This window comes from Artemia franciscana, chromosome 6 (assembly GCF_032884065.1).
Source record: "Artemia franciscana chromosome 6, ASM3288406v1, whole genome shotgun sequence".
NCBI lineage: Eukaryota > Metazoa > Arthropoda > Branchiopoda > Anostraca > Artemiidae > Artemia > Artemia franciscana.
This window is the reverse complement of record NC_088868.1, coordinates 25,326,377-25,351,997: the sequence shown is the minus strand read 5'-3', so window position 1 is coordinate 25,351,997 and position 25,621 is coordinate 25,326,377. Positions and strand designations below refer to the sequence as shown.

At 34.5% G+C, this 25,621-nt stretch overlaps 1 protein-coding gene across 1 annotated transcript in view; it reads right to left on the bottom strand.

Annotated features, from left to right (window-relative positions):
• The window catches only part of LOC136028528 (titin-like), a 524,102-nt gene that overhangs the window by 325,503 nt on the left and 172,978 nt on the right, over window positions 1-25,621 (bottom strand). The window contains exons 29-32 of the mRNA XM_065706373.1: window positions 23,963-24,094; window positions 16,170-16,382; window positions 12,582-12,754; window positions 6,718-6,814 (exon numbers count right to left, since the gene is read on the bottom strand). Coding sequence (XP_065562445.1) covers window positions 6,718-6,814; window positions 12,582-12,754; window positions 16,170-16,382; window positions 23,963-24,094 — 615 coding nt within the window. The remainder of the gene's footprint in view (window positions 1-6,717; window positions 6,815-12,581; window positions 12,755-16,169; window positions 16,383-23,962; window positions 24,095-25,621) is intronic.

Sequence of the window (25,621 nt, the reverse complement as noted above, 5' to 3'; positions counted from 1 at the left end):
TCCAGTTTCCCCCTCCAACTCCCCAAAATGTCATCGGATCCGGTCGAGATTTAAAATAAGAGATTTGAGACATGAGGTCCTTCTAAATATTAAATTTAATAAAGATTTGACTACCCGTTCGTAAGTTAAAAATACCTCATTTTTCTAATCCCCCCTAAATACCCCAAAGAGAGCAAATCTAGCCCGGTTATGTCAATCACGTATCTAGGACTTGTTCCCCTCCGACTCCCCCCCCCCAATATCACCAGATCCGGTTGGGATTTAAAATAACAGCTCTGAGACACAAGGTCCTTCTAAATAACAAATTTCATTCAGATCCAATCACCCGTCCATAAGTTAAAAATATTTCCTTTTTTCTAATTTTTCCGAATTACCCACCCCACCCACAACTCCCCCAAAGAGATGGATCTGGTCCGGTTATGTCAGTACGTATCTAGGACATGTCCTTATTCTTCCTACAAAGTGTCATCCTGATCTCTACACTCTGAGCATTTTCCAAGATTTCCGGTTTCCCCCTCCAACTCCCCCCAGTGTCTCTGGATCCAGTCGGGATTTAAAGTAAGAGGTCTGAGACACGAGTTCCTTCTAAATATCAAATTTCTTTAAGATCTGATCACCTGTTCGTAAGTTAAAATACCTCATTTTCTTATTTTTCCGAATTACCCCCCCCCCCCAACTCCCAAAGAGAGCATATCCGGTCTGGTCATGCCAATCACGTATCTACGTCTTGTGCTTATTCTTTCCACCAAGTATCATCACGATCTCTCCACTTTAAGGGTTTTCCAAGATTTCCAGTTTCCTCCAATTCTCCTCGATGTCACCGTATCCGGTCAGGATTTAAGATAAGAGCTCTGAGCCACAAGGCCCCTCTAAATATTGAATTTAATTAAGATACAATCACCCGTTCGTAAGTTAAAAATACCTTATTTTTTCTAATTTTTCAGAATTACCGAATTATATCTCCCCTCCAACTCCCAGAAAGAGAGCAGATCCGGTCTGGCTATGTCAATCACGTATCTAGGACTTGTGCTTATTTTTTACACCAAGTTTCATCCCTATCTCTCCACTCTAAGCGTTTTCCAAGAATCCCCCCAACTCTCCCCGATGACATTAGATCCAGTCGGGATTTAAAATAAGAGGTCTGAGTTACAAGGTCCTTCTAAATAGCAAATTTCATTAAGATCTGATCACTCGTTCGTAAGTTAAAAATGCCTCATTTTTTCTAATTTTTCCAAATTAACGAAATTAGCCCCCCTCCCCCTAACTCCCACAAAGAGAGCGGATCCGTTCCGGTTATGTCTATCACGTATCTAGGACTTGCACTTATTTTTCCCACCAAATGTCATCCCGATCTCTGCACTCTAAGTGTCTTCCAAGATTTCAGGCTTTCCCCTCCAACTCCCCCCAATGTCATCGGATCCGGTCGGGATTTAATATAAGATTTCTGATATACGATATTCTTTTAAATATCAAATTTCATTAAGATCCAATAAAAATACCTCATTTTTCCTATTTATTCCGAATTAACCGTCCCCCACTCCCCCCCCTGGATGGTCAAATCAGGGAAACGACTATTTCTAATTTAATCTGGTCTGGTCCCTGATATGCCTGCCAAATTTCATTATCTTAGCTTATCTGGAAGTGCCCAAAATGGCAAAACCGGGAGCGACAGACAGACAGACAGAAATTGCGATCGGTACATGTCACTTGGTAAATACATGATTTTTTTTTTTAAACTTGAATACTCATGTATTATGCCTAAACTAAGCCACCACGGTTCAAATGAGGTTTACAATGTCAACCTAAATCCCAAGTTTTTCACGCCAAACCCAGCAGTTGTGGAACCTTGCGCGCGAAACGGAAGATTATTTTATGAGACAGAGTTTCAAGGAGGGGGGAGACATAAGTAAAATTTAAGCAAAATAACAGGAATTATATGTGAAGAACATACAAAATTTATGTTGAAAAGTATAAACATTTGAGATTGCACAGGGGATGGAAAGGAAGAAAAATGAATATCCAAATTCGACCCACGAGCATTCTTTTCATAACCCTTTTGCCAAAACTTGAAAACCAAAAACAAACAATTTAATATTCATACTCGCAAAACATTCAAATCATAAATCTCATGACGTCATCTAACGGGTCCGATAGTTCCATCTATGCATAAATTCAATTTTTGCTCATGTTGGACACAGGATACAAGGTGACGATTCGATAGATTTCTCTATTAAATCTTCAATTAATAGCAAGTCATATTTATAAAGCAAATCATTAGCTAAAACTACACGATTATTTTAAATGAAGCAATTCTGCAAGACACACCTAGATGGCAAAAGGAGTTCTTCTTACCATAAGATGAGCCTTCTTTTTTCTCTGCGTTTTTCACCTTGTTTTTCTTATCACAATTCTTCAATGACCATAATGACAGACCTAAAGCTGATTCTTGTTCTTCAGCGAGATTTGTAGTTTTATAGGATTAATTTCCGTACACTTTTGGAAGCTTTAAAGCATATTCTGTCAGTTTGAAAGAAAAGTCCTAGGTATGGAAAGTAAATCCACGGTGTTAATAAGAAGGGGACTTATTAACAAGCCCCTCTGGGTTTCACAAGACAACACCATGTATACCCCATAGAGTCTCAAAACTTCTTATGTTTCTTTCGCAGTTTCTATATAATTGCAAGTTTTTGGTGTTTTTGATGACTCTAAAAGCTCATTCATTGTCTGACTTTGAAAGCTGTCGGTAAAAAGAATGACAGATTTGACATTCGTTCGCAACGATGTCAAGGTAATCCCTCAAAAGGCTATCTCTCAAAATCCTCGTTTTCCAATTGTCTCTCTCAAGAATACAGGATTGACAGGATCTTATTTTTAATTTTGTCAACAGTAAGCACGTAGCTCAACCTCATTCTCTCTAAGTAATGTATATTAAAAATCAGTTGGTGAACCTTTTATAACCATATTTGTCACCACATGCGCACAGAAGAATTTATTTCTACTGGAAATAAATTCTGGAATAGGCAAATATGAAAACAAAAGCAAAAAAGCTGAAATTTGCAGAATATACACAAAATTATACAAAAGCGAATAAAAATTACATGACTTGGAGGGCAATTATGAGGGAGGGTGGGGTACAAATAAAGCCTCCTGTAGGTAACTATCACCAAAAATCAGATTTTAATTTATTTTAAAGTGTTTCACCTTTCTTTTCACTTAAAACATTGCTAATAATTTTATTTGTGTGTCTCTTACATTTTGACTTTCAGTACAAATTCAGCTTTTACTCTTCTATGAATTTTCTGTAATTTCACTCCAATTTGAATCTATTAAAGATTTAATAAATAAATCTTCCATCCAAGGCTGTATCTACGGGGTAGGGGGATTGAACCCCCAACCCCCGCCCCTTAAATATTTTTCCAACTTGTAGAAACGTGAAAAAATGAATATAAATTTTTTTTATGTGTTTTATAATCTATTTTGGTAGACCCACCCCCTCCAAAAAAAAACTTTTCGCAATACCCCTCCCCCCCCCCAAAAAAAAATACTGGATATGGCCCTGGATCCATCATAGTCTTGGAGATTGATCATAAGAACACATGCCCAAAGAATTTGTCAACGTTATCTCATATCTTTTTCAACACTCAAGCGACGTCTGATTAACGATACCGCGAAATGATGGCTCATTTGGCAGTCTAGTGATTATGAATCGTGGGAAGATATGGCACTTTTTATGAGTTAGAATTTCCTAAATACAAAGGCCCAGGATTTTCTGAGCGAATAATTTTCACTGACTTCCATTAAGTCAATCAACATTAACAAGTGTGACGATCTGACCATGAGAATCAATAAATAATAAAAATGACTTTCAAAACGAAGATAGGGTTAGCCAGTGACGGTGTAGCCACTAAGGCCACAAAAGCCAAGTTCCACTAACGGCGCACACTCGACTGTAAATTTCTGCTAAAGTTGTAGAACTTACCTTGAAGCATCAACGTGACTAAATCCGAGATTAACAGGAATTAGAATGGACAGAGAAACTTAACTTAAAAATGAATTAAAGATAAAAAGACTAAATATATGTCCCTCTCCCGCCCCCTGAAAGCATAATGGTGTATAGTCTTGATTTTTAATTGCTTAGAACAATATATCTTGAAAGAATGTAGTTTTTTGATAATCAATCAGTTTGTGGTAACGAACTGTAAGGAGCGACTCGGCTCAATAGCAACCGAAACTCTAAAAATAGAGTTTTAATATCAGTAGATACACCAAAAGAGTCAGATTATTGACATATTATAATGTTACGCATCATAAGTTACGAGTCTGAGTTAATTTGCCTGATTTTTTAAATAGGGAGGAAACAACCCCTAAAATACAAGGAATCTTAATGAAAATTACGCCATCATATTCAGCGTACCGGAGAACCCTACTCATAGTATAAGAATATATTACTTTTACTGTGCCTAGTGTAGAAGTTTCAAGATCCTATATGCAAAAATTGGAATCCTGCAATCAAACAGTTCGTGGTAAGGAACTGTAGTAAGGAGCGACCCGGCTCAATAGTAACCGAAACTCTAAAAAATAGAACTTCGATGCTAAAAGATATATCAAAAGAATCGGATTTTTATGCTGAATCTAAATATACATTTTTATATATATATTTATTTTTGTCAGAAGACAGATCACATATGCGTGTTTATTTGTTTTGTTGGTTTTTTTTACCAGGGGTGATCGTATTTAAATAATGATCTTAGAAGATAGAAAGATGGTGCACTCGAACAGAAAATAAAAGTCCTAGTCCCCTTTTTGAGTGACCAAAAAGAATAGAGGGCAACTGGGGTCCCTTTCACGGCCATTTTCCCCCCAAAAATGATCTGATCAAAATTTTGAGATGCTCATTTTGTTCAGTATAGTTGAAACATCAAATAACTATTTCTTTAGGTGTAGAATGTTCCTCCTCCCCCCCACAGTCCGTGGCGAGAGGCTTGTAAGTAATGAAATTTGCCCATTTTTTACGGATAGTGTTTGTTATTGGGAGGTATAAAGAAATTTTTCGGGAGGGGGTGGGGATGTGCTCAGGGGGTATTTCCATAGGGAGAATTTTCCTTAGGGAGGGAAATTTCCGGGGGGGGGGTGAATTTTCCAGTGGAAATGTCACTCTAGGGGGATTTGACAGAATTATTATACGCAATCCTTTTTAATTTTTTTACATTTTCATTGTCAATTTTTCGGGAAATAATTTTCACAGAAGGAGGCATTTCTGGAGTGATCAAAAACCAGGATAAGTTATCAGGCGAAGTTTTCAATCTATGAAAGATTGCTCCCTCCTCAATACCTTCCTCTTTACGCTAAAGTTTCACTGTTTGTCCCAATTTTTAAGAGTGGCTACTGAAACACAGGGACCGTTTAATCAGAATAGGAAGCTTTTTCAAAAGTGCCAACAGCTTTAACGTAAAGAGGATGAGGCGACCCTTCATGTACGGAATGAATCTGCCAAAATTAATATACAAATTTCGTCTTAGTTTTTCATGTACGGAGAGCCAAATTTTCACATGCATTAGTTGAATTCAGAAATTAATTAAAAAAACTGGTTTTTTCAACTGAAAGTAAGGAGTGATATTAAAACTCAAAACAAACATAAATTATTCCGTATATGAAAGGGGCTCTCACCTCCTCAACGTCTCATTCTTTACGCTAAAGTTTGACTCTTAGTCACAACTCTACTTTTTAAAACAATAGAAAACCTTAGCGTTAAGAGTGAGGTGGGACAGCCCCTGTCACATACGGAATAATTTCTGTTCGTTTTAAGTTTTATAGTAGCTCGATACTTTTAGTTACGAAGAAAAAACCTGTTTTTTATATTTAATAAATAAAACAATACAATACTTCACTAGCTAGTCAAACTGTATAAAAAAAGTGTCGTGGTATAAGTTATGTTGTAGCGATTAATTTATTTTAGGCACTTTGGTAGAATACAAATTTTCATCAACATTTTCTTCCTCTTAGATTCATTCATTTCAAATGTACAATATTTTTTTTATTATTTAATAAAAGTCTCACAAACGTTTTCTTTTGTTCTATCCCTTCAAATATACGTTTGTCTATTTCTATATGTTAAGACCCGAAATTTCAATTTAATGTCAACCGATATATTTCTATTACGGATTGGAGGCAAATTTTCATATATCATTATCTAGGCCGTATCCTGGAGGGGGGGGGGGGGTTTGACCCCCCTGAAATGTTTTTACAACTCGTAACAACATAACAAAAACTCATATACATAATTTTTGATTTGTTTTTAAGTTTTTAGTAACCCCCCCTCCTGATACGATCACCCCTGGAAAAAAAACACAAATAAACAAGCATCCGTGATCTTTTTGTGACTTTTAGGGGGTATTTCCCCCTTTTTTTCAAAAATCAGGCAAATTTCCTCATACTTGTAGCCTTTGATGGGTAAAACTAAACTTGATGAAACTTATATATTTTAAATCAGCATTATAGGTCAATTTTTTTGATACATTGGTAGTATTTAGTGTATTGGTAATATATATTGGTATCAAAATTCTGTTTTTTAGTTTCGGTTACTATTGAGCATGGTCACTCCATAGTTACAGTTCGTTACCACGCACTGTTTGATTCCCATTTTTTGCGCCAAGATGACGAGTAATAATACTCGTATTTTTAGTACTACGAAGGTTGAATAGAAGAAAAAATACTGACCTCTTCTGAAGCGTCTGGCTCTTTTTTCTGCAACATCTTTTAGAATACCAGATGTTTCACTGAACTCCCAATCACTCCTGGAGACCCCATCTTTCACCTAAAATCCAAAAGATAATTACATTAAAAAGAGATACAATCCACAATGGCGTCAATTCAGAGGCATTTTCTAATAATAAAACAAAAAAGAGCATTTTCAAACCCTAAGGGATTGGAAATAGAGTCCAGGGGGATTGCAAATGCCCCCTCACCCTTCCTATTGATACCACTGATAATGCAGTAGCTTTTATTTAACAGAAAAAGAACAAACTTCAAATAATAACCATAATTTATTCCTATCAAGTTATAACTGATTAATATAATCGAAAATCAGTAAATGCATTCAATCTATTAGCATACATTAGAAGGAAAATATTTATAAGAAAAGTTTGATCAATATCCTTATTACTTGCAAAAAAAGAATAAAACCTAATTGATGACCAGTCTAGACGTGTTTTGATTTCGAAGTACATTTAGGATTGTAATAATCTCTTTCTTATGAAAACTGTTATTCGCCTTTTTCAGCCAAAAAAATGAACATTTGGGCTGTTCTGTATAGTTTGTTTGAGAACCCTTCACTGCTACATAACATTCAAGAGAACATAACATACGAACTGAACTTCAGTCGCTTTTTAAGATTTTTGAACAGGACAATCTTAAAAATACTTCCAAAAATCTGCTGTCAAGATATCTCCAAAATTAGAAAGTGGTAGTATTGGCTCTGAACCCTCTTCCCACCGCTTCAAGTCAAATTCTACCACTGTCTACGCTAGTCTAAATAGCTAGAAAATCGCAATAGAATTCAAAGCTGATTTCTTTTGAATTTTGGTAGCCATCTTAGGAGTAGTTTCATATCATTGTCTCGGGTTGAATTTTATTTGATTTTGGACTTATTCATTTTTTGAGTTTGTTATAGTTTTTTTTTATTATTATTACCAATAGGGGTAAGCATCAATGCTTGTCACAAATTTTGCAAGCAATCATTCTAAAAACGAGGTCGCCTAACAGTATTGTTTCTCAATATGAGGGGGTCACTCATCGAATTTCGGGAGGAATTCCCTTCTTCGTGAATCAGTAACGACATGTTAAAATATTCCACAATAGCCGTTTATTTGATGTATTATGCATTGACGCACTTCCTTTAGGGCTACTTATAAAATAATTTTGAATAGCTTTATAAAATAAAAAAAACTATACACAACTAATTAATTTTAAAATTTATAATATAATAGCATATATAATGCATTTATAAAAGTTATAATGCATTTATAATATAGTATACAATTTATACTATAGGTTATATGCAGCATAAAAATTATAGAATATAATAATATAAAATTTGAATAATGACAGTTTAAAATTTATTATAATAGCTTTATAAAATAAAATAAAATTTTATAAAAATAAATCTCTCCTACACTCGTTGCTGAACGTTTGTATAGACCTTATTTATTTAAGAAATGCTAAAGATCTGTATTTCGGTTGACTTTTTGCAATTGAAAACTTTAAGAAAGGATTATATGGAATGTTATAATAAAGAATAAATTCAATTCCGAAGAAAATGGCTTACATATAACAAATACATTTTAAACTATCTAAAAGAAGGGATTTTCCCACCGACATATTTCAGCCGCAGCAATACAAAATGATGAATTAATTTGGGCATTCACAACTGAATTTTTTTTCTTAGAGAGAAAAAGAAAAAAAGGACTTGAAAAAAATCGCTTCATAAAATGTATATTTTTTTTGTTTGACTAATGTTGGCTAATGTGCTCCGTAGATTTAAAAAATCAATAGACAACCTAAACTAAAAATGGCTATTTTTAGACATAAAATAATTTGTTTTTCTGTGTAACGAAAAAAGATAGTTCTTTATTTTACTATCTGTTTTTTCCCCTTTTTTTTTAATTTAATAGTGTGTGTATGGAAATCGTGAAAGCCAAAGAAATAAAGTGCTACCAAGCAGTGACATCTATTCTATAAATCTAGAGGGAGCGAGGCAAAATTTATTTTTCGAAATATATTTCTTACATGTTACTCATTATTAGTTCCAATAGTTATGCAAATAGCAATTCTACCAATATTGATTTCTCACCTTATATAGACCCTCCCAAGGTCATGGGTTTCCTCAATAGTCCCAGTCCTAAATCAACAACACAATATTCAATAGTTATGTAAGTAATTAGCCAACTAGGTTTTCCTCCAAGAAATGACCAAGGTCAACCCCGTATACAACTCACCTTATATAGACCCTCCCAAGGTCATGGGTTTCCTCAATAGTCCCAGTCCTAAATCAACAACACAATATTCAATAGTTATGTAAGTAATTAGCCAACTAGGTTTTCCTCCAAGAAATGACCAAGGTCAACCCCGTACCGATGGTCATTTCTGGGAAAAAAAAAACAATGTTGATAAGGAAAACTGGGTTTTCCCCGGGAAATGACCTTCAATCTTACCAAAGTACAACCTAGCAATCTACTGATAAGCATCAAGCCTTGGTAACAATTAAGTGCAACAAAGTACTAATAAAAAATAAATTAATTTATTATTTACCTTTTTAATTAATCAAACAAATTAATCCCGGAAAAAAAACAATGGATTGGATTGGTCCTGGCCGATTGGATTGGTGCGCTGGATTTGTCTGAGAGGGCGAGGGTTCAAATCCTAGTGTACCCAAATATTTAGTTTGGGAAAGGGGTCAGTGGCTTGACTCTGTAAGCTCAGCCAGAGTCGACCCAGCTCTAAACAGGTACCTGGAGAAATCTGGAGAAGGTAAACAGGAAGGGTGTGCTAAAGCACAGGATGGTTGGCCCCAAACCCCCCATTGCACTTCCTGACTGAAGAGCAAAGAAACAGAGATCAGCACCGCCGGTAGAGATTGTAAAATCTAGTGCCGTATTTTATTTTTAACCAATTAATCTTAGTGTAATTTAAATCAATTAATAACTGAGTATTCATTAATTAATTTATTAACTAGTTCACTGGCGGATTAATCAATTAAATTAGTGTGGTAAAAGATAAAAGTTCCTAAGAGTGCGTAGCTCTCGTAGGAACTTTAGCAAAATACTAAATTCAGAAATAAAAGAAACCACAGCTTTCTTGAAACTCCAGTAGAAAAAGTCCAAGTTGAATCTACCGAGGCCTTTACAGAGGCAGATCCAGGATTTCTCTAGGGGGGGGAGGCTTATAATAGGTTGCTTCGCTAAACTTTACGAACAAAGAAATACCCGCAATTAAAAGGGAACCTCGACAATCATATGTTTTAGGTAGGTAGTGGAAATGGTCGTAAATTTAATCAAAATCTGGTGAGGGTTTAAGTTCTAATAAATCTGTTGAAACTAAAATGGTATAAAAATATTGATACAAAAAATTTTAAGTTATAAAAACCACCCCACCATAAAAAAAATAAAAAGCTGTTTACCATCTAATGTTATTTAATATTTTCTGCAATTTTTTCTGCCTTTGCACTTCTGACCACTACAACGAGGGAGATAAGATTTTTATTGTAAAAAAAATGGTTTGAATCATCTTTTGGGGTCATGCACTCTTTGTGACAATTTGTATAGGTCAAACCATTTAGTATGTTGCCTAACTTTGTGGAATTGCTTAGTAACTATGATAGTAATGAAGGATAGTAACTATTAGTAACTATGATAGGAAATGAGGATAAAGAAACAACTTGTATATTCGTAAAAGATATATTAAGCATTAAATATTAGTTCTTTTAAGGGTGTAAAAAGAAAAACAGAGCGAAGAGAAAGAAATGCATAGAAGACATTTAAAACGAGGGTTTTAGGTATAGGCCAAAAGCACTAACTAATTTTTAGTTTTAATTTTCTTTTTAAAAATAGTGTTTTCAGTGTCAATTTTGACAAAACCTCAAAAATTTACTAATCAAAATTTCAGTTTTCATAAAAACGTAGCGTACCTTTCCGCCTTTTAAAGTTCAATATATTTCCACTTAAATTACAGAATTTACAATTTTATAAGAAAAAGTCTATTTCTCTGTTTTCGCTCCTGCCATATCTATTTATTACACGGTCGATGTCTGCTTCAATATTTCAGTAAACGTTTGTAATGGTCAGTTCTGTCAGTCTAGAGTCCTGTCAGTTTAGAGCTCTTCGTTAGTATTTCCTCTTCTATTCATCCTAAAAATTTCGAATAAAGGCCAAAAATCGTCAGAAAAATTGGAACTCGTACACTTTAAAAATGCATGTAGGCATGTGCTTCAAACTAACTATATGAGTTGAAATACTTTTTAAGAAACAAATAATTATGAGTTTGTTATTTTTGTATTTGATAGGCATAGATTGGTGATTTCAATTCTCAGAGTTCCAAGCTGTGGTAGATTTCTAATTAATTTTTTTTATCTTGAGATTTTCAGATATTTTGATTCAAAGTTTAAATCTTGATATGTCTGTTGAGCACAAAAATAAAAATTTGAAATTTTACTCAGATTGAGCATAAGCTAAGACAATTGTCCTGTAAAAATTTTGATTTATAAGCAACTAATCATGGAAATATTAATGGATAGCATGTATCAAAATAATTATAAAAATCCTCAGCGGTATACATAGCAATTTAGACAATTTTATGAACAAATATATGCAATCCCTATACAAAAACATAATTATATTTTGTGACTGGTTGATATTGAGAAGGTGAGAAATTTTGAAGTAATATTGTAGTTGCATTCCATTTCCATGATTAACTAAAATTGTGTGACTTTCCACTTTTTTTCATCATTTTATTAGTAAATGTTTGAAAAAAGATCGATGCCATTCCACTGATTCAAACTGAAAATTCAGAGACCCATCTATACCAGCAAGATAAAAAAATAAACACATAATTATTTGCCTTCTTTATAAACAATCTTTCGAAAATCTATTCTTCGTAAATGATTATTCCGACCTTGGAAGGAGTATTTCGACTCGTACACTTAATTTTAAGCGATGTATGCATTATGTCATATAATGCAGAGCTTTAATTAGATGAAAATAGGAAGTAAAGTGAGCACCATTTTCTCACCAAAATCTAAAATGTAAATTAATAATTTTTGCACTTCTCATACATTTAATTTCTATTATACAAATCCCCTAAAAAACAACAATGTTTTAAAAACCACCCTGCTTTGCAAAAAAAAAACAAACCCCAAAAACCAAAACAGACAGCCAAAAAAAGTAATGATATCAATTTCTTCGCCTCAGTGTCATAGCAAGACTCGAAAACAAATTTTTAACAGCAAATAGAAGTATATTTTTTGCTTTTCTAAACCGTTGTGACAGCACAATCCTGAAATATTATCTTGACAGCCAAAAGAAGTTACGATTTTAAATTCCCCCTCCTTGTTATTACAAAATGAAGATTTTTATATCTTCTTGATATAAAAATCTTAATCCCTTGATAAACCTGAATTTAATTAGATACCTTTTGGAAGTATGCGTCATTAATAAAACCTAAAAAAGACCGCACAAAGTAAATAAAACCTTGTTTCAAGCTTGTTTGGAAAAAGAAACAGTCTTAATAATTAAAAACTTATTAAAAACTAAACTATTATAAACCGATTACAAAAAAGATAACTTTCTTACCAAACCAGAGCAAACGGACAAATCCACCACAACTTCAGGGGAGGGGGGCCTGGATCTGCCACTGGCCCTTTAGGAGTCGGAGACACGATTAGTTTTCTAATAATTCCTCTACACTATTCTTACATGTCTAAGAAAGAGCTTAAAATTTCTCTTTTAAATAATTGGACATAATAGCCTTGAATTGGATATATCTGGACATGCATCAATGTTCAAAAATCCAGGATTAATATTTTTACTTACTCGTATAGTAAAATAAGCTTTTTGACCGCCATATATGTTTCTAGCTTCTATGGAATACGTTCCAGAGTCAGAAGATAGTATTTTCTTTACTATCAAAGTATATAGGTCTCCCTCATTATCCATTAGTGTTCTAGGTGATGAGATCAAATCTCTTGATCCTTTTGACCAGGTAACTGAAAAAAGGAATAACAAATAAATAAAAATAAAAGAATAAATAAATAAAAGAATAAAAGAAAAGTGAGATAGCATTTCGAATTTTTTTTAACAAAACGAAAGCAACTTTATTTTTTTCACACTAAGAATATTTAAAATACCTTTATTACGAAAAATGATTGCTTAAATGCCCTATTGTCTATTCCATTGTCTAGTTAGTTTCGTGTTTCGTTTTGTCAATAATTCTTCACCACCATCAACATACGTAAATTAAAAAACAAACTTTATAATTCGCAACAAACTATTAGAAGATCTGAGGATGGTTTTGGGACGTGTATCCCCCCTTCAAGACGGTTAAAAGTTCTACTAATTACTGGCATGAAGGGGTGAAAATAATAGGGGGAGCCCAAGTTATGTTGCTTCTCTATACCCAATATTCTTTATTTTCTATATGCCTATACCTTGTCTTATTTATTTATTTAATTAGTGTCGATAGCTCAAGTCGATTAATAATGATAATGGTGATGATGACGCATTCATTTCCCAAAAAGACACATAAACGTGTCATATTCGAGTACAAATTAAAGAGAGAAATAACAAAAAAAAATAATAAATAAATAAGAAAGCACAACAGAAACATTCACTGAAACAAATTCATTGAGAACAAAACAACAAGGAGTTTAAGAGTTTCGACATAATTTAAAAGGGCTGCTATATAACAACTAAATAATAGGTTATTTTAATTGTAACACATTGCTTAAAAAATTGAAATTTGTGACTCCAAAAGTACTCCTTTATCTGCTGATAAGATACTAAAAAGTTTTGCAGTAAATAAACTGAAAAACGGTTGGAATTCCTCTTTGACTCCATAAGCGAGAAAAAGTGATGCCTATCAATAGATAATTTAAATATTTTAAACAATCTGAGTATTCTTTCCTGGGGGGGGGGCATAAAAACGCATCAATAATTCGTTTTTGTTACGTTTTAACGACCCGAAAAAAAATTCGGGGGAGGAGGTTCAAACCCTGAAACCCCCACCCCCTGAATATGGTCTGAATTTTAAAGTACCACGCATTCCATATGTGGTCAAAATCAATTCCAGTAGATTCCAATGCAGATTCCAAAATTAGATTTATATGGAAGCCAGCAACCGGGTGGCAAAGTTTTTCCAAATTTGAATAGTTTATTACGTTGGATCAGCCTATATCTGCTTTTGGTATCGTTTCAAAGCATTATTTGATTTTCAGTTTTTGGTAAAGAAATCTGTTGTATGGTCATTTGGGTGGTAGAAGACAATATTTATGACCAGTATTTATTTACAAGGCGAAAGGGTTTATTTTTGGAGGGAGGGGCTCAGCTAAACAAACAATCTTTATACAAGGCATCCAGAAGCGATTTCAGTTACCTTTCATTTTAAAACAGCTGTCAATTCTGCGTAACGTTGACTCCGTTACATCGTTGCTCCGTTGCAATTAGTCCGTGATTAATTAGCAATTAGTCTTTTGCAATTAGTCCGTAATTAATTAGGGGAAAGAACGATGCAACGATGCGTAACGTTGAAACAGACTGTAGATTTATCTTTCGCTCAAAATAATTTCTAAATATCGTAAAGCCAGAGTGCAAGTTATGTTTCTCTATAAAGCTTTTTAAACTGTTCGTGGTAAAGAACTGTAAGAAAGGAGTGACCCGAATCAGTAGTAACCAAAACTCTAAAAAACGGAATTGTGATACCAATTAATATGTAAAAAAATTGTATTCTTATGCTTATTTCAAATATAAGTTTCATTAAATTTAGTGTTACCCATCAAAGGTTACAAGCCTGAGAAAATTAGCCTGACTTATGAAAAAAAGGACAAACAACCTTTAAAATTCATAGAATCTTAATGAGAATCTCACCCTCAGATTCAAAGTATCAGAGAATTCTACTGTAGAGGTTTCAAGCTCCTATCTGCAAAAACGTAAAAATTTAAATTTTCCCAGAAGAAAGGTCACGGATGCGTGTTTTTTTTCCAGGGGTGATCGTATCGACCCAGTGGACCAAGAATTTCAGGAGAGGGCTCATTCTAACGAAAATGAAAATTTCTAGTGCCCTTTTTAAGTGAACAAAAAATTTGAGGACAACTAGGTCACCTCCTACGTCACTTTTTTCCCAAAATCGTCCGATCAAAATTTCGGGATAGCCATTTTGCTCAGCATAGTTGAAAGACCCTATAACTACTGCTTTGGAGATAACAATACCCACAAAGTCCATGGGGAGAGGTCTTTTAAGTTATAACATTTGCTAATTGTTTGCGTATAGTATTTGTTATTGGGAACTTTGGATACATTTTTCGGATATGAAGAGGAGGACAAATTTTCAGCCGGACGAAGTTTGCACGAAGTAAGTTTTTTTTATGAAGACGGAAGTTTCCGTTGGTTGACCTTTTCAAAGGAAATTTTATGCAGGGGGAACTTGCCAGAATTCCTGTAAAAAATTTCTTTATATATCTCGCTTTCTCTTTACCGACTCAATTTTACGCGTGGAGATGTTAATAGTAGTTGTCCGGGGTGAATTTTCAGGATTTAGTTGTCCAGAGAATATTTCCGTGGGTAGGGGGATTTTTATGCGGAGGTGTTGCCAGATATCCTGGCATTGTTTAAAAAAAGATGAGAAATTAAATAAAAAAAAAATTCAACTGAAAGTAAGGAGCAACATTAAAACTTAAAACGAACAGAAATTACTACATATATGAGGGGGGTTGCCCCTCCTCAACACCTCACTCTTCAAGTTCCCAATTCCTTAAAAACGACTCCTGAAACACAAGGGCCGTTTAATAAGAGCAAATAGTAACTTTTTTTAAAGTACCGAAAAACTTAAGCATGAAGAGCGAGGTGTTGAGAAGGGGAAACCCCCTCATATACGGAATAATTTCTGTTCATTTTCAAGTTTTAATGCTGCTTCTTACTTTCAGTTGAAAAAACTTATTTTTCGTCATTTAATTAGGTGAAAGAACATTTTCTTTGTGTAGTGATCGAGTACATACTGTAGACTCTACAGTGTAGAGTACGTACTAGCCAAATTCAAATCGCTTCTAAAAGTTGCATTTTGTTCTCCGTGTGAAAATTACATTAGCATTAATATACAGTATGCAAATATAATTGGCTTAAAATGGGGTAATCTGTGAAATTCATCATTCATAGCAAAACAAATAGTTGTGGGCTTTCAATTTATTTTACAGTGGCAAAAAATACGTCAATTTCAAGCTTGATTAATGCTAAACTGAAGGCTAAAATTTTTTCGTCTTTATTTTTCAGTTTAAAAGCCCGCCTTTCTAAATACTGCAACCAATAATGCAACTGCATGCCCTTACTGATCCAAATTAAGCTCAAATTTCTTTACCCTACGAAACAGCATAAGCTGATATTTAGAGGAGCAAGATAAACTGTAATTTTTACCTTTAGGTCTAGGAGATCCTGCAACTTTGCATTTGACAACCAAATCTTCTTCCCTTATTGCTATAATTAATGCTTCCGGTTTTTCAAGAATAGCGCCAGCAACACCAGTGCCATCTTCATTTTCAACAGCCGGAACTTTGGATAACCTTAAATTTAACTCTCCCACGGTCCTAACAGTACCCCAGCAATTTGAAAGCCGACACGAGTAGGTTCCTAAAAATAAATCTCTTACAATAATCAAAACAAATAAGAAAAATAGGAAGGTGGAAAAAGGAAACTGAAGAGGATTGTCTAATTATTTATTAAGTTGGGTATCAACCCTGATGCAGCACAGCTTTTCATAGTCTTACCACCAGTTGTGACATGAGTAACATTCACTATACAATTTAAATTATCTTAAAAACATAAGCATAAAATTAAGTATCTTTTTAATAACCGCAGTCATTGAACAGCATGCAGACAAACTGGATTGATTTGTCAGGTAACATTTTGGTCTCGCCAGCTATAATACCAATAGTGAGTAATATACAGTTTTCAATTGTAAGAAATACGCTCCAGTATAGCTCGAAATGAAGATCAAATAAGCCAGAATATGAAATCTTGGAAATCCGGTCGTTTCTCTGTATACAACAGTGAATTTCAACTTATGATACACAGTCTAAAGCTAGTCTATAGTACTAATACTATCAAGATGGTTCCACTTTTGAACTTGTACAGACATACTAATCATGACATATCCTTTTCAGAACCAAAACGAGAGCCAGTCATTGAAATGAGCCATTGTGCAGAAGTGATTCCAAATTAAAAGAAAAATAAATAAATAAAACAACAGTCCTAAAATGCCTTATTTTTATTCTGTAAAAAGTGTCCTTAATCGGTTTGCTTTTACTGTACCAAAACTCCTATATTATTTTGTGTTTTCAATAAAGTGCTAGTTTTCTATAATCCTAGAAACACACAGAAACATAATAAGTCGGTTTATTTGTACTAGTTTTATCGATACATAAAAGATAGACTGTGAAGTAATAATTTTTGTCCGTTTTAAGTTTCAACTTTGCTCTTCGCTCAAATCGCTCAAATTTCGGTGGTTACTTGTATTTTTTTTTGGCACAGTAGGACAAACAACATTGGTTAAGAATTACCGTAGCCTGCCTTAACAAATAAAGGTTATCGACATAATCACATAGGAGGCACAAAACCATTATTGAAAAAAAAAACCTTTAAGGACTTCAACCTTTGACAAGCCCAAGCTCTACCGACTGAACTATGAACTCTATTAATCGAACTTAATCCATTGGATTTGTAGGACCATAATTGCCTAACTTACAGCCCTTTTCCCAGGGACTATGGATTATCAGGTCATCACCAAAAGTATGATTATTGGACCCTTCAACTATACTAAAAAAATTGCTATTTCATAATTCTGATCAGACGATTTTAGGAAAAGGAGGCGTTTGGGGGGGGGGGGGGTATTAGCTACACTCCAATCTTTTTGGTCGCTTAAAAAGGACACTTGTAATTGTAATTTCTCTTTAAATGAGCTATTAAAGCCCTGGTTAGAATAAAAGGAAAAAATGGACACATCAGTGGTACCCATGCAAAAAAGTAATTTTCCTTGTTGTTCAAGGTGAGTGACTCTAATAACCGCAAAATATTGGGGGGGGGCAATGTCAACAAAGGTGCCAATAATTGACCAAAGCGACAAATTTATTTTAAAAAAGGGGTGAAAAATAACAGGGAAAGAGGGCACCAAAAAGTCTTGGAGGAGGGGCTACCCCCCCCCCCTCCGAATCCTCCAGTGTAAGTGGTTTCAGGCTCTTTTCTAAAATCATCTAAAATGTGTTTTCTATATAAACTTTTACTTTTAAGATTAACAGAAATAATAGTTGGCATTTCTGAATCGATGTCAGATGCAATTTTTCCTCATTAGGCAGTTTTTTTAAACACTTTTCAACTTTTGGTTACTATGGGATGTGCTTTGCTCTTTACTAGGTTGCAGCTACTGCAATCATGATAGAAGGCAAAAACACACCTTCAGAAAACACTGATACACGCGATACCAATATTCCCGGCACTACGTACACCCCTTCCCTATGGACTATGGAGGGTTATTACCATCATCAAAACCACATTTATTGGACCTTTGAACTTTTTAGAACAAAATGGACATCTTACAGAAAGAATGCCACTAAAGATAGACCCAATGATATCAACGAAGCTTAGGTCTTTTACCATAGCGAAACACTTCTCTTAATAACTTCTGCTTATACGTCCTCTGGAAAACGTTAAAACATTTTACAAGTTCATTTTAATTCTGGGAAGCTTAAGTTAAAGCTTAAAAGCTTAAACTTTAAGTTTAAGTCAAGCATAACTTAAAACTTAAACTTAAAAACTTAACTTTCAAGGTTTCAAATGCAGCTAAAAATTCCGCACCATGACAGTGATGATAGGTTTTCAGCAAAAGCTGGTAAAAATAAAGAGAATTACAGACAGGTGGATTTAGCTGACTTAATCTGAAATTCGAATTAATTGACCAACTGTCAAGAGATATCCACCAGTGCACGAATTGGACTAATTCAAGAGTGGACTAAAAATTTCAGGTTACAGCTATTTTGGGTACCATTCCTTTGGAAATTCAGTGCATAATTAACTAATTATTACTACTGCTACTAACAACTCACCGCAGCAACAAGCCACCTGAAGCCAACACAGCTACGCACGCTTCTCCTTCATCATAATCTATCCAAAGCCTCCCTCTGTGCACCCTCCCAGGAAGCTCCTTTTCCCCTTAAACATTTCCTTACGACATCCTCCCACCACAACCGAAGATGATCTGCTTTCTGTTTATCCGCTAGACGGTTGGCTGAAAATGACAATCTTTGGCAATATGTCATCCCTCATCCGCAGAACGTGCCCTAGCCATCTCAACCTTTCTCTCATTATAGCCCTAAAAAGTGGGATTGAACCACAATCTTCGTACAGCCTACTGTTTAAAAAACGGGCAGTCACTCAGGTACCCAAAACAGTTAGTAGACAATTTCTCTGGAAAACATGTAGCAAATCTTACTCTGTTTTTAAGAGCACCCATGCTTCAGAACCATATTTAACCACTTTCATCACTGTAGCTTCCAATATTCTAATCGTGGTTTGCAGACTTGTCTTCCTATTCTTCCAAACTTTTTTTTTTAACTGTGAAAAAAAACACCCTGGACCTTGCTATTCTACTTTTAACATCTTCACGGCACCCACCGTCTTTACTAATAATGCTACCAAGATAAGTGAAGCTATCCACTTGCTCTGCCTTTTTGTTATCCAATGTCACCTTTTCATCTTCACTTATTCCTAGCCTTAGCGACTTAGTCTTCGTAACATCAAACTTTTAAGCTTATTCTACCACCCTGAACTTGCAAAACCTCCAAATGCTCATTCATTTTGCTCACACTTTCATCTACAATGCTAAAATCATAAGCTTAAACTAAGTCCAGGAAAGTTTTTCTTCCCATTTAATTCTCTGTTCTCCCATCGCCTTTCCTGTGCTCCTTAAGGCAAAGTCTATCAAAATGATCCATATAAATGGATAGGATGGAACACAATCCTGCTTAACTCCTGATTCAGTATGAAACCTCATTTCCAGCCTCAACCAGAGCAGTGTTATTCTCATACATAGCACTAATCACTTTAATGTAATTGTCTGCTGTACCATACATGGATAAGACCTTCGCTAAAACTCTTCTATCAGCTGAATCAAAGGTTTGCTCATAATCTATAAAACTGAGGGCCAAAGGTTTTTGATGACTAAGGTACTTCTCAATTATTAACCAAAGAGTTAAAATTTGATCGACGCAACTGCCCCTCCCAGAACTCGGTCCCCCCTCCCAAACCCAGTTTGCCCCCCAGCTGAAATTTAGTTTCTTCCGAATTCTTGTCAAAACTAAGATAAATCTGCATAATTCCAGAATCAACAGAGACAGATCATTGTTTAGTTTATATTTATCTTTATAGCGCTATTTAGTACCTTTATAGTACCTTTATAGTACTTTATAGTACTTAATAGTACCTTTATGGTACCAAATGGTTTAGTTTTTTTTAGTTTTTACTATCATTTTAACTTGATTTCGGAAAATTGGCTCCAACTGCCCCTCCCCCTCCCAGGATTTTGATGAAGTGACACCATTGCCTCATAGGTACCATATTTAAGAAACTCATTTACCAGACTATCAGCAGAGGGGCCTTATTATTTCTTATTAATTTTAGTACTGTCACTAATCCTCCTCATAAAAAACAAATCTTCCTTCACATCCACGGTGCTAAAAACTTTTTTTATTTTCCTCTATATCATTTCCTGTAACTCTGTCCTGGTTTAGCATGTCCTGGTTTAGCATATTCTCAAAATGTTCCACCCATCTTTCTTTAACTATTTCCTTATCACTAATTGTACCCCTGATTTTATCTTTAACTGGGAAAAGTCCAGATTGACTACTCCCTCTCAATTTACTGACATACCCTTTCGGGAATTGATAGGGGATTGGACGACAATTTGACGATTCATTTGCTGGATATCATGGCTGCAGCAGTAGCTACAAACTAGGAAAGAGCGAACCAAAGACCATAGAAACCAAAAGCTGAAAAACTCGTTTTGAAAAAAATTACCTAGTGAAAAAATATTGCCATGTAGCACTGAATCAGGATTGGTAACTATTGTTTCAGCTAATCTTAAAAGTATTAAATAAAAAAAAAGTTTTTTTAACTGAAAGTAAGGAGCGACATTAAAACTTAAAGAGAACAGAAATTACTTCGTATATAAAAGAGGCTGCTTCCTCATCAACGCCCCGCTCTTTACGCTAAAGTTTGACTCTTCCTCTCAATTCTTCTTTTTAAAACAGTAAAAAACTTTAGCGTAAAGAGCGGGGCGTTGATGAGGAAGGAGCCTCCTTCATATACGAAGTAATTTCTGTTCGTTTTAAGTTTTAATGTCGCTCCTTACTTTCAGTTAAAAAAACTTGTTTTTTATTTAATTTCTGAACGTTTTTGAATCAATGTATGTTTTGATTTTGGCTCTTCACAGAGGAATAATTAAAACGAAATTTGCATATATTTTTTTTTTTGGCTAAATGGCTTTCTCATAATTTTGATCGAATGATTTTGAGAAAAAAGAGCGGGGGAGGAAGCCTAGTTGCCCTCCGATTTTTTGGTTAATTAAAAAGGCAACTAGAACTTTTAATTTTTTACGAACCTTTTTATTAGTAAAAGATTTACGTAACTTATAAATTAGCTTACGTGAAGAACTTTTGTATTCTCATGTTTTTTATTACATATATGAGGGGGTTCGCCCCCTCGTCAGTACCTCGCTATTTACACTAAAGCTTAAATTTTGTCCCAATTCATTAAGAATGACCCCTGAATCACAAAAGCCGTAGAATAAATAGTTGAAATTACTAAAAATACTTTAGCGTAAAGAGCGAGATATTAGGAGGAGGTGAGCCCCTCATATGGGTAATATCTGTTTGTTTTAAGTTTTAATGCTGTTTCTTACTTCCAGCTGAAAAAACTTTGCATATTTATTTTTTCATTTTTTTTTTAAATAATGCTAGTAAATCCTGCACTCCCTTCATGGAAATTTTCTTCCCCCATGACAAATTCTCGATGGAAAGTTCCCCCAGAATATCTCCCTGTTCTCAACCCCTCCCCCAACCAAAAAAATCCTCCTGAAAACGCCTGTACACTTCCCAATAACCATTACTATATGTAAGCACTGGTTAAAGTTTGCAACTTGTTGCCCCTCCCACAGGGACTGTGGGGGAGTAAGTCGTCCCCAAAGATAGTTATAAGGTTTTTTGACTACTTTGAATAAAATGGCTATCTCAGAATTTTGATCCGTTGACTTCGCGAAAATAATTAGCGTGGGAGGGGGCCTAGGTGCCCTCCAATTTTTTGGTCACTTAAAAAGGGCACTAGGACTTTTCATTTCTGTTAGAATGAGCCCTTTTGCAGCATTGTCGGACAACTGGGTCGATACGATCACCCCTGGAAAAAACAAACAAAAAAAAACCAACAAAAAAACAAACAAATAAACACGCATCCGTGATCTGCCTTCTGGCAAAAAATACAAAATTCCACATTTTTGTAGATAGGACCTTGAAACATCTACAGTAGGGTTCTCTGATACGCTGAATCTGATGGTGTGATGTTCGTTAAGATTCTATGACTTTTAGGGGGTGTTTCCCCCTATTTTCTAAAAAAAACGTAAATTTTCTCAGGCTCGTAACTTTTGATTGCTAAGACCAAACTTAATGAAACTTATATATTTAAAATCAGCATTAAAATACGATTCTTTTGATGTAGCTATTGGTATCAAGATTCTATTTTTTAGAATTTTGGTTACTATTGAGCCGGGTCGCTCCTTACTACAGTTCATTACCACGAACTGTTTGAAAAAAGTTTATTGTGAAAACAAATTTATGGTGATTTTGAAAAATAGCCTGAAACCCCTTATAAATGATGTCAGATCAAAATAAAAAGTGCACCATTGGGATCAGCATGGTTGAAAATTTTTTGTAGGATAATTACAGTCCTCCACCTTGAGCAACAAGGAAAATCACTTTTTTACATGGGTAGCACTGATGTTTCTCCTTCTTTTCTTTTTCTACCAGGACTAACGAGTAACCAGATCATCATAGAGAGATGTTTAATTGCTCATTAAAACGGAAATCAAATTTAGCTAATGCCCTTTATAAGTGACCAAAAAGATAGGAAGGCAGCTAGCCCCCCTCCTGAAAAGGCTCCCTCCCCCCAAAGTCGTCTCATAAAAATTAAAATGAATTTGCAAAAATATTTTAACTTTTTCCAGAGGACATATAAGCAGAAGTTATTAAGAGAAGTGTTTCGCTATGGTAATCGACCTAAGCTTCCATGATATCATTGGGTCTATCTATAGCGGCACCCTTTCTGTCGCTGCTAGTCACCAGATTAAGTGTCTGGTCTATTGACGCAAAGATGGCTTCAATGAACCTCTCATAATATAACGCGTCAGTGGTGGCTGCACCTTTTGGCTTCACCTACACCTACACACTTCGGTTAATACGTTATAATAGTAAACGTTATAATAGTAAATTAATGTGAAACTCCAAGGCATTGCAAAATCGAAAGTTTCAGTCGGATTTCAGTTTTAAGGTGAATCGGATTTTAACGGACTTATTAACAAATTTTAACGGTTTTTGACTGAATCGGATATAACTGACACAAAATAGGATTTCAGTTTAAAACAGACATAAATCGGGTTTCAGATTAAATTTAACTTAGCTTAATTAGTTTAATCTCAAAGTTATTTTTATAGACCTTACTGGATTTAATAATTAATCCTCCAAACAGGGCCGTATCCAAAATCTTTTTCAGGGGAGGGGGTGGCACAAAAGGATTTTTCTGAGGGAAAGGGGGTTACACGAAAACCTCTAACAAAGCATACAAATTTATTTATATTATTTTTGTTATGCTTTTACGAGTAGGAGCAACATTTTGGGGGTGGGGGAGGGGGTCCAACACCCTAACCCCCCTCTCTACTGGATACGGCCTTGCCTCCAAATAAGAAAAATCTTGTAAATAGACTCTTAAACATTGAGAAAAAAGTAGAAAAGAAAACGAGCAAATGTGCATAGAAGGTGAAATAGTTTTTTAATAAGACTTTAGGGAGGGTATTATAATACCTCATTTTATTAATAATGGTTGACTATTCCAATGATTGGTAATGAGAAAATATAAACTACAGTTCATTTCGAAAGAAAAAAGAGATATATTACCCAGATCAGAGGCTGTTATGTTATATATGATCAACTGATATTCCCAAGGCCGTGGAATAGATGTTCTAACTTTTGGACTTGGAAACACAGACCGGCCTTCATGGAGCCATTCAGCTTCTGGTACTGGAGTCCCTAATAAGGTAATATTTTCAATGTATAATATTATAAGGATCACTTAGAAGAATCACGAAAATTTTATCTACGACCATTATCTTCGCTTCCAAAAAAAAACAACAAAAAACTGTTAAAATTGAAAAAAGACGCAAAAATACTGAATTTTTATTCCAAAACACAAAACCTTCAAAATTCTAACACCTTTAATATATGATTGTTTTATCTTGCTCTAGCTTATTATTCTGAATTCAGTGTAATATCGACAGTGAAGCAACTATAGCTGCACTGGAAAGAAAAGGAGATACAGAGATTTGCTTTCCAGGTAGGTGGTTCATTTTTAGGTAACAGTTCCCAGATTCTTCTTTAGAATCTTCAAAAAAAGTTAGGGGATTCTAAATTTCCCTTTAATTGTTAAAGAGTTTCCTAAAAGCTAGACTTCAGGGTCTTAAGAACTTTTAACCTTCGAAAAACTACTAATTTAAAATAGTAAATACTTTCAATGGAAAGACAAAGAGCCGATATTAAAACCTTCCTAAACCATCCGCTAAACTACTAACCCTCCAGTTCACCATCCTTTAGAATAGTTAACTATGACAAATTCTATAATAAAAATTATGGTAAATGAGAAATTCCACATATCTTTTATTCACCCTTCTCTTGAATACGCTTGTCCCCTTTGACATTTGTCTCTCACAAAAAACCAACCTTATCTTTTAAAGTCAGTGCAAAAACGACTGTTAAGAATTATGGCAAGGATCAAACCCCTTTAGTTCGAAGTTTTATAAATTATTGACCGAAAAAATTATTTGGCCATCATTTTATTGATGACAAAAACTAGTGCTTTATGGCAATTTATCTAGACAAGCCGAGAGTTAGAGGATCCTCAAGTTGGGTGGAAAGAGATCATTCCAAAACTGGAACATTAATGAAGAGAATAAAGAATAAAGCAGTTTTCTAGTTGTGTTCAAACACGTGTACAGAGTAACTTATTTTGCTTATCGCTAAAAAACCTTTTTGTACCAATTTCAACAGGATCGCGAATACTCCGAAAATAGAACACAACTGCGTATTTCACTTATTAACCCTGATGAAACTAACCCTGTTTTTGGTTCTGAAAACATATTCAAGACCACGCTTAGAATTTTTTTCATCGATTTTATTTACCTATATTCCCTTCGACTCTACCACAAATCTCTTTATTTTATGCAATATTCAGCCGATTGTAAAAGAAAAGGAACCGAATGTAATGGGATTGCTACTTCGTTTTGCCTCTTTTGATTTCCTTTCCATTATGAAAAGAATATACAAGAGTATAGACTTATAATGTTTGCGCCTCTAGATGATTTTTCAGATTTGGGATTTTTTAGAGCTTTTCGATTTTTTTTAGTGATTTCTTTAGTGATTCTCGATTTTCTCAGTGATTTTTTTAGTGATTTTCGATTTTGTTAATATTTTTTCAGTGATTCTCGATTTTTTTAAGTGATTCTCGATTTTTTAGTGATTTTTTTTAGTGATATTCGATTTTTTAGTGATTTTCTATTGATT